This window comes from Spermophilus citellus (assembly GCF_964194105.1).
Source record: "Spermophilus citellus genome assembly, chromosome: 14".
Classification (NCBI taxonomy): Eukaryota; Metazoa; Chordata; class Mammalia; order Rodentia; family Sciuridae; genus Spermophilus; species Spermophilus citellus.
Genome location: NC_138194.1, coordinates 52,560,122 through 52,574,726, shown reverse-complemented (window position 1 = coordinate 52,574,726; position 14,605 = coordinate 52,560,122). Strand labels below are relative to the sequence as shown.

The 14,605-nt window shown below is 38.2% G+C and overlaps 1 protein-coding gene and 1 long non-coding RNA gene across 3 annotated transcripts in view; one reads left to right on the top strand and one right to left on the bottom strand.

Annotated features, from left to right (window-relative positions):
- LOC308633343 overlaps window positions 1-14,605 on the bottom strand; it is a 37,857-nt gene that overhangs the window by 7,368 nt on the left and 15,884 nt on the right. The window lies entirely within an intron of this gene.
- On the top strand, window positions 15-4,542 carry LOC308633340 (fatty acid-binding protein 9-like; the record flags this gene model as incomplete). The annotated part of the gene is made up of 4 exons (XM_081265968.1): window positions 15-1,281; window positions 3,554-3,726; window positions 4,223-4,324; window positions 4,492-4,542. Exons 1-4 carry the CDS (start codon window positions 1,059-1,061, stop codon window positions 4,540-4,542), a joined length of 549 nt encoding a protein of 182 aa, XP_081122094.1. The 5' UTR covers window positions 15-1,058.

Sequence of the window (14,605 nt, the reverse complement as noted above, 5' to 3'; positions counted from 1 at the left end):
CATAACATACACATCTTCATGTTTTCTTCAAAGGAAATCCTTTATTTTACTAAAGTCCTTGCTTTGTGGTGCCAAATCATTAACCTCTTTTTTTGCTTTGTCCACATAAACATCACTTGAACAGATATTTCTCTGACTGGAAGGAATATTTGACACAAAGCATATAAAAGTGTGAATATCTTTCTTCTGGTCCCTGACTCTCTCTCTCTCTCTGCCTTTTCACTAATTTGAAAACAAATAGTGTTCAAAGCTAGGAGTAAAACCCAGCCCTTGGATTAATTCTTCTTAGTAAACTCAATACCCACAAAGTCTACTTCCATTACTTGGGTTGCCTGAAATGACTTCAGGACTATTTGCACAGAGATTAAATTTACTTGCTACCTTTGTTTTTATTTTAGCATATAGATTTCAAGCACATTTTTCTTCCTAAAACTTCCAAAAATTTACCCTCACAATTTCTTTTTTTAATTGGTTCTCTTTAATTATTTATGACAGCCTTCAATATTACTTTGTAGAACTGAAATACGAATTTTCCAGGAATAGGCTCTACCTTCTTTTTAAGGTTGAAACTGCAAGTCACTACTCAGTGATAATAGTCACCTTTCTTGCCCCATCCTCAATTACCCTTGATTAACAACAATGATAGTATTAATAATGCCCTACCCCTCCCTCCAAGCCACTGCAGGCATTGTGGTTACATTAACTAATATCAATACATCAACCCTGCAAGGAAGGGAAGGGATTATTTTAATGAAGAGAATGTTCTGGCACTATGACTTGCCCAAACACGAAACAGCTGATGTAGATGCCCTTGTCTTGGATGGAAAAACATTCCACGCAGTTGTTCATCAGATATTCATTGGGACACCCCTTCAGGGTAACAGCATTTATTGTTCAAAAGGCTGATCTCTATTGAAAATTGTCTCCATTCCACAAATAGTACTTATCAGGTGACTCGGGTACAAATCTCTTTGCTAGAAGCTGTAATCGTTGACCTGAATTAAACTTCACATGTTAATTTTCTGCCTCTTAATGTGGAGGTAAATAAAGTGACTCAAATGCTGAGTCTTAGTCTTGCTGCTGCTCATTGGCCACACCAGGAGCATCACATGATAAGGACGTTCTTTAAATCAAGCTCCTGGTGGCATTGCAGTGCCTGCATTTCGTTGGTTTTCCTGTGTGAGTGGCTCTTCTCAGCTCGCCTTCTGACGATGGAGCCCTTCTTGGGAACCTGGAAACTGGTCTCCAGTGAAAACTTTGAGGATTATATGAAAGAGCTGGGTGAGAAATACCTTTATGGGATGGGGGAAACTAGCAAAGCACTTTGTGATGTGGTTGTATTTGCACTTTACAATGAATTTTCCTACAATTCTCTCTCTTTTGTGATTCTGGGGTATATTCATTTGAGACTAACATAGTTTATGATCCTACTTATTATTACTACTACTTTTGCTTTCCCTTAGTATTAGTAATAAATTGTCTTTTAAAAAATATGAGGTTCATAGATACCTTCAGTCAAAATCCATGTATAAGGCCATTTATCCTTTTGATAATACTTCTTGCTAACCTTTAGAATGAGGATCTATTTTGCTTGGTCACTTTATTGAACAGTTTTTTCCAGTTTCAAATTTATAGACAGTAATCACCATCTATAATTAAACTTATCTCAGAGTTTGCTTTACATTATAAATTTTAAAAGGTAGTAGTAACAAATAAAATTTCTAGGCAGTTAATTTTTAGAGTTCTCATTCATATAAGTGATCTGTAAGACATTACTTTGAAAAATTCCTTTGGTGGGAGAAATAGAACACTTTTACTCATTGAAAGTCTAGTGATGGGATGTTTCTCAGAAGTATAAACCCTACCTATCCTTTCCTCTCAAGTTAAATGGTCAAACATCAATTATAATGACTTGGGTCTATAATAGCTGCACAGATTTTTTTTCTGAATGCTAGAAGAATGGTAATTACTTATTTTTTATATTTAATTAAGAGAAATCTCTTTTATGATAAATAACTATGTATGAAGCCAAGAATCTTCTTTAGTTTTTTTTTTTTCCTAACTTGTTTGGAATGATCAGTAGATGCTTACTGTTATTAACAATATGTTTACTCATTCTAGACAATGAAACAACCATGCTTTATCCTGCATAATAAGTTAGTGTGCTTATAAGTGTACTATTTGGCCAGATGTAGTGGCGCACGCCTGTAATCCGAGCAGCTCGGGAAGCTGAGACAGGAGGATCGCGAGTTTAAAGACCTCTTCAGCAAAAGTGAGGCACTAAGCAACTCAGTGAGACCCTGTCTCTAAATAAAATACAAAATAGGGCTGGGGATGGGGCTCAGTGACCAAGTGCCCCGAGTTCAATCCCGGGTACCAAAAAAAAAAAAAAAAAAAACCCAAAAAAACCCCAAGTATATTATTTGTTCCTCTTTTGTCTCAGTATTAACATTCTCAGGGAGCAATAAATAGGTTTCCTTACCCATGGATTTAAAGATACTTTTATTTTGAATAAAATTTGGAGGTTTAATGAAACTCAAGGTTTAGGGCCAGAACAATCCTCATGGGTTTTTTATTTGTTTGTTTGTAAATAAAACAATTTTTTAGTAACTTACCAGGGCACTTAACCACTGAGGCATACCCTCAGCCCTTTTTTAAAATTTTTTTTAGAGACAGGATCTCACTAAGTTGCTTAGGGCCTCCCTAATTTGCTGAGGTAGGCTTATGAAGTGGAGATCCTCCTGCCTCAGCCTCCCAAGCCGCTGGGATTCCAGGTGTGCACCACCATGTCAAGGCAGTCCTTGTTTTGACTAGGAGCTGGGTTAGATGTGTCTCAATAGCAGCTGAGCTCCTCTATGTGAATACCATACTAAGTCCTTTAGCTACTCTTCCAACACACCTGTAAGGTTAGAACCACTTAAACACATTTTACTACCAAGAGAGTTGAAGGGTAGAGAAGGTGCATAACACACCCAGGCTGGCAGGTGGCAAAATTGGAGCCAGGCAATCCTGCTTGTGATCCTTGGATCTAAAACTGCTACTCCGCCGTGAAGTGCATCACATCCATTTCATAATTTGAGTGGGAAACGGTCTGATAATGACTGAGAGAGACAGAGAAGGAGTCAGCTCTTCTGCCCACCTTTTGTAGGAGTGAAGTTTGACAATAGAAATCCCCAGACTGAGCAACAGGACCCAGCTCTAAGCCAAACTCCTCCTATACTCTGTAGCTTCTGTGAGGTCCAGAGCCAGTATCTGATCACCTGAAAGGCACCTTGCAAATAAACATTTTTCCAGGAAGCTCAATAGCTTCAGAAAGTGAATTTAGCTTTTCAAAATATCAGATGGAATACTAGCCAGCTATACATTCTGATTGGGAGGATCTGGCTCAGTCCAGATAACAGAGAGCATAAAAGACCACGACATACATTATCCAAAACTTGAATGAGGGAAGAAATTGTTTTTTGTTTTGTTTTAGGAAATTCCTTTCCAAAATGATTGTTAACACATCTGTCTAAATGTCTGAATAAAGTGTGATGCTTTCTCTGCCTTCCAGGAGTGAATGCTGCGGCTCGCAACGCGGCAGTGTTAGTGAAGCCAAACGTAATTATTAGCATGGATGGAGATAAGGTGAAGATGCGAACAGAAAGCTCTTTCAAGAACACCGAGATCTCCTTCAAACTGGGGGAAGAATTTGATGAAACTACTGCAGACGACCGAAATGTAAAGGTCGGTCAGAACTAAATCTTCCTGGTGTTCAGCTGTCAGAAACAAACCTGGGGTGGCGAGGCGTGGTCTGTGCTATGTAATTTGACTTATTATCAAGTTGGTTTGGGCATGTTTTTTTATATATATCTGCACATCTCCAAAGTCATTCCTTTTGCTAATTACTCTGAGGACTGAGTGAAGCTAAAAAAAAAAAAAAAAAAAAATCAATTTACTCTCACTTTTTTTTTCCTGATCTCACTTAGTCATTATATTAAAGATCAGATAGAAGGGAGAAATTAGGCACAAATAGTTTAGGAATTATTTGCCTAGAAGAGAAAATTAATTAAAAGGGTCTCTCAAACCTTCTAGTTTGACAGTATTCAATTATGACAAGAACTAATGTGAGGATTTTGAAGAGCAGAATTTAAAAATACAGATAGAAAGATGGATATCTAGTCCTGTGTCAGATAGAACACAGTGAATTCTACTTCTAACAGATTTTCTTATACATTTATAGAGCATCGTAACATTAGACAGTGGCTCAATGATTCACGTCCAAAAATGGCTCGACAAAGAGACAACAATCAAAAGAAAAATTGTAGATGGAAAAATGGTGGCGGTGAGTTTTTTCTTTTTTCTAAATTTAAATTCTTATGTCTCTTGTTTGATACATGCTTGTCAAGCTACCCGTTAGTTTATGCACCCTGCATTGAAGGTCTGGCCTGGGGAAAAAGGAGCAGAACAATCTGTCACCTCCCAACTTTAATCATTCCTTTTTGCTTTTAGGAATGTACCATGAATAACATTGTCAGCACTAGAACCTATGAAAAGGTGTGAAGAAAAAAAGTCCACATCAAGGAGCACTAGTCCACCAAGAGGAAACTGGTACTTGAAGAAAATATGCCTCAAGGCCTGTAATTTTTTAATAATCTAGTATAAGCTTACTCAATAAAAGCATCAAAGTAAGTACAGTTTGGGAGCTGTTTGATGATGAGGGTTAGGGAAAGTCTGATGAATCCGGGAAACAAGAAGATACTGGCCTATAGTGTGACTCTAACAGCTTTAAAGTCTCCTTTGCCCTGTGCCCACTTGATTTCCACAGTCCTGGACCCATTCTCACAATGTATCCCTTTCATTTTATCAAATCCATGTGGAAATTGATGTGACCACAAGGGGAGGTATATTATATCTTTGATACCTACTTTGGTCAGCACAAATCAAAAACCAATGTTGATCTTTTTTTTTTTTTTTCATTTTTACAAGGTCTGTCAATTGCTTGAGGAAGACAGCACTGTACACACAAAATCAAAGATGGATAGATTAGAAGATAGTGAGAGATAGATGATAGATACATGAGTACAAAATAGACTTCACATACTGTGGTTGAGTTGTGACAGATGAGCATTTAAAACAGTCATTGACGCCCTTCTTCACAAATCCATTTATAATAATTAGGCTAGTGCATCTGTCACACCGCTCACAGCTTAATCCTTGAAGAATGGAGTGTTATTAGATATCAGTTCTGAATTTCTGAATGTCTGGTGAGAATTTAATTGTTTGAACTCCACCATGTCCCCTGATAGTTTCACCAAATGCTGTTGTTAGATATAAGGGCTCTCAGAACTCAGAGCAAAACACAGCGATGGGGGTAAATGAAAGAATAAAGCTTAGAAAACTCAGCCCATCTGTAGCAGTGGGAGGATAAAAAGAAGAAAGTGGAGAAATTATGTAGATAATCACGTTGTACCTTAAATTTAAAAATGGGCAATCCTTGGTCAAACCTAAGTCCTAATGTAGCACAGAGTGTGATTCGGTGAGTTCTTTGACAAATTTAAAGAATAAAATCCATGGATATGTAGCAGGATTTGTTGAAGTAATAGAAAGAAGAGCTTCTGAAGGACAGGGTTTGCCAGAGAATGGCTACTGGAGGTCTGGATCCTAAGCAACCAGTATCTCACTATCAGTTAGTTTTTCTGCTAGCACAGGAATCAAGCTGACCTTGAGGATGTCTGGCTTGTGCTTATAGTTTCTCAGCCTTGCTATACAGAGACCTGACCTGGAAGAGGCCCGTATTTCCTTTTTGCCTCTTTTAACACTTTCTCCTGCCTTACTAAGAGTCATACTTATATACACCAGAGTAGAATGAATGCCCATGCACTTTGTCATCTAAACTGGGTGAGAATTAAAAGTGACAAAGGGGCACTGTTAAGGACTTAACCATAAATACAGACTGCCCTAGGCAAACTGAGGGGCATGGTCAATTTAGGAAGGAAATTGAAGAGTAATGAACAGCAGGACTACAGCTTGGGGCTGGGCTGTGAACTGATTCCCTGTCTAAGGGTAGGAACCACCTGGGCTGTCATCTTAAACCTGAAGATCTCCGAGCATCTGGCTCTACACCAGAGTGGTAGCCCTGGTTCTGGCCAGGTATCCACCAGGGGGGAACGATGACATTTATCCCCATATGACATGTCCTTCTCCTTTTTAAAGGACTCAGGTATATACAAAACATGACCACGTTTGTCTTCAGAGGTTAAAGAGGCTTTCTCACCCAGATGGTGTCCTGGGAAAAGAGGAGCAGGACAACCCCTCCTCAAACAGCCTCCATAGTGAGCTGGAGACCACAGCTGCTTTAGGGACCCCTAAGAGCAGGAGCCAGAGCATTTCCTACAATCATAAGGAAGAAGAAATGCCATTCAAATCTGTGTCTTTACAGAAGCATGATTTAAAAAAAAATAATGAAGTTCTCAATTTTTGAAACATTTCTCTTCTCACAAATATCACCACTCCAAGTACAAAGAGCCTAAATGAGAAATAAGACCCCGGTGTTAAGTATGTTATACGAAGCATCAAATGTACTACTCTTTAGGAATCATTCACTCATTCATCCAAGTTCTACCTTGGTGACCACTGTGTCTGACACTCTTAGGTGCTGGCAAATAGCGCCAAGTTAGTCATGAAGGTCAAAATGCATTTTCTTTTCTTTTTTTTTTCTTAAGGTACTGGGTGCCTTTTCCACTGATCAACATATTCAGCTTTTTCTTTTGTTTATTTTATTTTATTTTATTTTATTTTTATTTTGAGACATGATCTCATTAAGTTGCTTAGGGCCTTGCTAAGTTGCTGAGGCTGGCCTCAAGTTTGTGATCCTCCTGCCTGAGCTTCCCAAGTCACTGGGATTACAAATGTGCATCACCATGCCCAACTACAACTACCGTTTGTTGTTTCACGAGACAGAGCCATCTTGAAACACTAAACCTTTCCTTTTATCCTCAATTAAATCATGTCAAAATTTTTGTTATGAAATTATTAGAAATTATACTTAGACTGGTCAGTATTTAGTAAGAACTTTCACACAATCAGCCTTTGGATATATCTAACTTGCTTTTGAAAATCATCATCTATCTCTAAGAAATGATAACATGTATGTTTGTCACATTGCATTGGGTTTTAAAGGAGAAAGAAAACAATGGAACTTTTCATTATAGTGAATTCATCAATCACTTATTTACTTTCCTAGAGGTTTGAAATAAAAGAAATGAGAGCAGTTTGTATAAGCCACACTGGAAAATGTATTTTATTTTGAAATATTTTAGCCTGAAAAACTCAGTAGCAAATCATTAGACTTCAGATTGATACTGAAGTTTGTAAGACAGCATTAATTATCCCATTATGCCATCCTTAGTATTATTATCCAAGAATAATTCACCAGCTTTTCTTTTATGCTACCTAACACTATGTGGTAAATCTTTGACAAGAATAGTTTTGAACATTCTCTGTAGTATTTTACTATCACACTTTTTGTACCCAAAATGCAATAAACATTAAAAGACAATGGACTGGCCCATGAGTAACCAAAAGTAGAAAGAACTATAGGATGAAGTATTGGGATATATCCTAATTCCAAAATGATATGTTCTTGAAATTCCTACTTCCAATATTTAGGGGGAAAATATGTCTACCTTTTTTTGATGTTTGGTGTCCAAGCCCTTTGTCTTTTTTTTTTTTTTTTTTTGAGAAAGTCAGAGAGAGACCATCTAACCACCAGCCCCACCAGGAGAACAGGAGTTATTAGTTGCCCCACAGGGGGCAAACAGTGAAGAAGTAGAATGGGGTTTGATGACTCATCAGAGCAGACTTGAATCCTGCTTCTACATCTATGACTACATGAGAGCCTGTTACCATCTAGGGGTGTTCATTCAGCAAAGAATTGAAGAATGGGACACAGAGATAACAAGCAAGCAGCAGGTTTATTACAAAAGCAACAGAGACAGAATTCTACGAAGAGAAGGAGCCCAGGAGACGAGAATCCGGTGGGGGAGTTTTGGCCTGTTCATTTTATGGTCTCTGGAATTTCCTCCTTTCCTTATCTCTTCCCCTGTTCATGCTCTCCTCACTATAATTGATTGATGCTCCCTTTGTTCACACACCTATTTTAATTTTTTTTGTTGGATCCCCCACTTAGGAGCATGGGTAAGGAAGTGTCTAATTAGGTCCCCTGTTTGTGTCCATGAGCACTTTCATCAACCAGGAAGTTGACATCATTAGATGACCATCTCCATGCTCCATTGTTCTGAGTCTGCCCCCTGACGTCCACTTGCCATGCCCTGGTTGCCTATGCTCTTCCACATCTTCCTCAAGTCTGCAAGAGCTGCTTGACCAGTTTGTTTCTTTGCAAAATGGACACTGACTTATTTCCCAGGGTTGTGGCAAGGGTGAAGGAGATTGTCTAAAAAGGACCACACAAGTATTGCAGTTTTCCTGAGCCCTCTTCTCAGAAGACAAAGCAGTTAGAATGGGAAGAACATAATTGGTGGGGATGTTTACCAAAACAGTGAGCAGAAGAAGAAGAGGGAAGAGTCTCAGCAGGGTTTAGCTTAAGGCAAAGGCTTGAAGCAACCAATTAGAAATCAGCTTTCAGGAAAATGGATTATGGTTTACTTTGTAAAACAGAATTCAGATTTCTGTGGTTACTTATAAAAAATAAAAACTTTCAATAAGTAAGTTATAAAGCAACTTCACAAGTTATCTTTCTTGATCCTCAAATAAATTTGTGTTTTAACAGATGATAAAAACAGATGATAGCATCCCAAATGCTACCCATTTAGCAAATAATAAAGCTAGGTGAGAACTTAATACAAATTCACTATAGCATTTCATCTTTTTACATTAAAAAATAATGACATAGGGACTGGGGATGTGGCTCAGTGGTAGAGTACTTACCTAGCATGCAAGAGCCTCTGGGTTCAATCCCCAAAACTGCAAAAGCAGACATGAGAAAAGAAACAAAGAATGTCACAACTCTGTGAATTATGATTTAAATGCCAATAAGACAGGTGATTAATTGCCCCTTGGAAACCTGAGGTTGCCCTTCCCTAGCATTGAGTTACTACTTAGAACAGCCTATAATCAAGGTGTGGCACTGCTCAGTGCATTGGGTTTTATGACTACTTCTTTGCATGCAATCTGAGTGGAATTGATATGTGCCACTTCTGAGTCAAGACGGTGAAGAAGCAAATCCATGCCTGTCTGCTAGCAGGTAGACTGTGAAACTTTGGGGAATGGTATAGGAGAAGGGATCCAAGACTTCTGAAGGACCTCATAGCTCCATACACTAGGAGCCCCTACACTGGACTGGGACATCAAACAAGAACATCTGGGTTAAGCCACTGGAATGTTGGAGTTTATTGCAGCAGCTAGTGTTCAAACAAAATTTAAGAGATTTCTTTGTTACAGTGTATCGTGTCACAAGCCTCTTATTGGCTGAAATGTAACTACAAATCTAGCTTTCAGTTGTTTAAAGAGAATAAAGGTAGGGTTGGTTGAATGAAAGAAACCACAGTTTAAATATGAATTTAGCTGATTCTCTGATCTAACATGAATTTAGTTGATTGTCTGATCTAGTTTTACCTGAAATCTCTTTCTATGGAAAAGACTACATGTAAATTAAACATTCTCTCACAGTATATCAGTTGTGTAAAACATTTTGTAAGGTACAATCAAGGAAATAAATAAGGTAAGCTGCTGCCTGGATAGCACATGATTTAACGATTACTCAAATGTCTATCAGTTTTTATTGGTTCTTTATAAAATCACACTACACACACATACCACACACACACACACACACACACAACACACTTTTCACTATGTTTTGTAGGTGAATAATTTTTAAGGAATTATTTTCTTCTATCAGCAGTATTACTTTCTGTCCTAGAGAAATGCAAAGGGAATAGAAAAACTGTGGGAGGCCCAATGTATATTACAATGGCAGAGAAAGAAACTGAAATGCAGAAATCCTTTCTTATATTCCCTCCCCAGTGAGAAACTTCAATACTCAGGTGTACTATTAGGACTCAGTCTAGCCTTTGGAAAAAAGACCATACATGTTAGCTTCTAATAAAAAGCCAAGCTAATTGCATTATTTGGAGGAATCACAGACTACTTCTTTATTCTCTTTATTGCTATTCAACACAAGAAAAGCTATTGACTACCTTTGGGGCAGAATAAATGCAATTGTCACCATAGTAACCAAAAGTCTAACTATCCAGGGGTAGCTGAGGAAGTCACAGGAATGATTTGCTCTAAGAAAGCAATTTTAATCATTAAACATGGAGAAAACATTTATTTGAAACTTGACAGAGGAGTTTAGGGATATCCAGAGCAAAATGGAATCTGCAAGGGCACCAGATACCCTCCTGAGTTCTGACCATAAATCTGACTATCAGCTCTTGACTAAAACCATAGGATTTATTAATGTTCCTTTGTTGTTGTTGTTGTTGTTTGTACTGGGGATTAAATCCAGAGGTACTTAACCACTGAACCACATCCCCAGACCTTTTCATTTTTTGTTTTGAGACACGGTCTCACTAAATTACCTAGGGCCTGGTTAAATTGCTGGGACTAGCTTTGAATTTGCAATCCTTCCCTCGGCCTCCCAAGCCTCTGGGATTACAGGCATGTGACATTGTGCCAGGCTATTAATGTGCCTTTTTTTAATTTCTATAATCAGTAACTTTTGCCTTCTCTATTTTTAATCCATCTTGCAAAGACCTTATCAATTTTTTTTTAAGAGAGAGTGATAGAGGGAGAGAGAGAGAGAGAGAATTTTTAATATTTATTTTTTAGTTATCGGCGGACACAACATCTTTGTTGGTACATGGTGCTGAGGATCGAACCCGGGCCGCACGCATGCAAGACGAACGCGCTACCGCTTGAGCCACATCCCCAGCCCCAGGACCTTATCAATTTTATTAGTCTTAAAAATGTTTTTGGGTTTGTAAATGTTTTCTATTCTATATTCTTATTTTATTAACATTTGTTCTGTGGGTCATTTATTTCTACTATCGATTGTTTCTTTTGCTTTTTGACCATATTTTATTCTCTTTTAAGAGATTTATTTTTTATTAGCCATGCATACAAAAAAATTATAAAGATAAATTTAGACCTGGGGTGACATTCTTTTTTCAGAGAGGTTTTAATTAGTTTTTTCTAGTAGCTATGTTCTCTGTCTCCAATCACATAAATCTAATTTTAACAACTGAATTGATACCAACACAGTTTATTTTCAGATCATTCTTACAATGTCATAGCTCTTCAAAGTTTCAAGCCCTAAGTATGATGGTTAGCCAGAACTCTTTCTTACTGTAACATCGTCACAAATGTTCCTCAGATTTTGCCTGTCACCTGGATATTACAAATTCATAGATCCCTGGAGAAGCAGCAGCCCCAAATACTGTATTTACCCCTCTGGATTTTCCTTTCTCTCCTAATCCTAGACTCAATTTTTCTCTTTTTCTCTGGTGCCATGGAGAATTTTCCTTTTAACTTTGTCCCTCTTGATGTCGCAGTCGGAAAGTTTTTTTCTTTATTTGTTTGTCTTGTGATACTTCAGACTGAACCCAGCAGTGCTCTATTACTGAGTTATATCTCCAGTCCTTTCTTATTTTTTATTTATTAAAAAAAAATTTGGGGGGAGGGTACTGGGGATTGACTCAGGGGTACTCAACCACTAAACCATATCCCCAGCCCTATTTTTTATATTTTATTTAGAGACAGTTGCTTAGTACCTCACCATTGCTGAGGCTGGCTTTGAACTTGTGATTCTCCTGCCTCAGCCTGCCAAGTCACCAAGATTATAGGCATGCACCACCACACTCAGCTCTTAATTTTTATTTTGGGACAGGGTCTCACTAAGTTGCCCAGGCTCACTTGTGTTGAACTTGTGTTCCTCCTGCCTCAGCCTCCTGAGAAGCACACACCACCATACCTGGTGAAAAATTAGTTTAATGTCCTCATTTCTCATCTATGAAAGTGAAAGTTCCAAGTCTATGTTTATTATCTTCTCAATTGTTTAAAAAATAATTATTCCTTCTAGTACTATATGATGTGCATTTTTGTCAACAACTATTATCATGGTATTTCTCTTTAATAGTAATTTTAAATTCACTAAAATTAAAACGTCTGACCTCAAGCCTTGATGGAATCATGATTGTAATGTAAATTCCACAAGGGCAAGAAATTTTTTCAATGGGATTTAACCAGCACCTCAAACAGTGGATGGCATTTAGTAGGCTTTCAATAAATAATTTTGTACTTAAATGAATGACAAAAAAAACAGAGTTGGTTCTCTGGCATCCAAGTGAAAGATTATGAATTCTTTGTTTATTTGCTACATGATGATTGGTCTTATCTCTTTCCCAAATATACAATTTGATGTAGCTTGAAAACTGCAATTAAGGGACATTTCTATGACATGTTATGTAGAGCAAGTTTTTCTTATCATTTTCTTTGGATCTCTGGTTGTCTTTTTCAGAGTATGATTTAAATAACTCCCCTGATTAGAATTTGCATGGGCTATAAGTTACAGAAAGGAAGAGGAGTGAATCCACACTGTAGATAAAATATATCTGTCTTACTAACATTTCCAGCCTAAATGCATGCCTCTGTTACCAAAAGGTTCTGGAGTTTAGTATGCCTCTTTTCCTGCTAGGATATGATATGATGCCTTTCCGAATTAGGGAGGACCTAATGGGTTGTCTGGATCTTCCCTCATTGCTTTGATCAGTACCTTTGACCCACACATTGACCTCTAAATTCCGTCTTAGTCCAAACTCATCTGGTCAATCCGAGCAGTCAGATCCAGTTGCCAATAGCCTAAAGTAGAAAATCGTTTTCTTGATCTAAAATTAATTCAGTTTCATAATATTTCTGCCTTGCCAATAGATGGTTCAATGTGTGTTTTAAACTCCACCCTCATTCCTATGCGCCAGTCAAGGACTACTGAGAATCCAGAACTCTCCTATAGTTCTACCTCTGAATACAGGGCCCAGCTCCAGGGTGAAGGTTTAGAGTCCTTCATTGATGTAGGCAGGAAACCAAAATGCTAAATATTGCATTTCTTTTTCAGTCATCTGTTGAACCTCAAGTAATTATTTTACCATTTATATACAACTTTTATGTACAGCATCACTTTCTGTAGTCGTGGTTATAGCACAATACACTTCTTAATAGAGTGGAGCTGACAAAAATTGTTGGAAGTATAAGTGTTACTATCATTTTTATAGTGGTCTGGAAAAGAAAGCAATGTTTCCATGAAACAAAAGCCCTTTTTTCATGCTGGGTTTTCTTTTTCTTCCCATCCCAATCCAATGTCCTCCCTCCAATCACATTCCTTGGGTCCAGGGTCCAGTCATTGGGTTATCTGAGGAATTTTCCTGTTCAGTATTTTTTTCCTACTCTCCTCCCCAGGGACTGGTAATGTGGCAGACTTGCCCTGACTCTAGATGATTCCACATTCTGTTTTCATTCAGCTTGAAACCAGACCACATAACTGCAATAGTTAGGGCACAGCTATGGTACCCAGTTACCTGAGACTTTGAAGTCGAGGATTCTGCCTGCCCTGAGTAAATTCACCATGTGATATTTTCATTGTTGTGAAGGGTGCCAACTTATGAACTAAATTTATAAGACCTGGTATTGTTAGTTTTCTCATAGTCAAAATTGGTGCTATCAAGGAAAAGCTGTTAGGAAAGACACAACAGCAAGTAGGCCTTCCCACGAGTACCAGTATGTTCCACGTGGATTTTCATTTGTTCTCCCTGGTCAAAGATGGGGCTCTGCAGTATCATAATCATCTGATTCTCTTGGTTGGCACCTCTTCTGATTTTTGAAAAGAGAATGAGGGCCTTTAGGCAATTGTGGCAATGTCTGTATTACTGGATCTTTGGTCAGACCCTGTATGCAGGGATGGGGTAAGAGAATCAACCAGAGTGTAGGTAGTGGAGAATGATGCTCTGTCCAAATCCTGCCTCTTCTTATATGAGTTTTGGACGCAATTTTTAACTTCTCTGAGCTCCAGTCTTCCTCACTGGGAAAATGGATGCATCAACAATACCTAACTCTTATGGTGCTGACAGGATTAAATGAGACAATCTGTATTAAGTGCTTAGCTCGGTGACTGGCCCACAGTGCACTCTCAATATCCATTACTATTATTATAGAAAAATCCACTTTATAAAACTGCAGATTTACTTTCAATGACTCAAAGTTGTCATGGCAATTAGGAACCTGCTTAATTGGCACTTAAGCTTTTTTAGATGAAAATCTTAGCTGCGGTCAAAGAGCATGTCACAGTGCAACTTCTTGTCCTATTACATGAATACAATTTCTGTACTCCACTGTGCTGCACGGCCCTCATTGTCTGCCCACTCTGCCTGCCTGGGATGTATATGTGAACTATGCCAAGCCTCCCTCACCTCTGAATGCTTCCTCACACTGCTCCCCTGCGTTTCTCTCCCACAACATATTTGAGACTCTTATCACAGTACTCAGGAACATTTTCTTCTCTGTCAATAAGAATTCTTAATTGTGCAAACTCAGCATCAAGAGTGACTAAGAT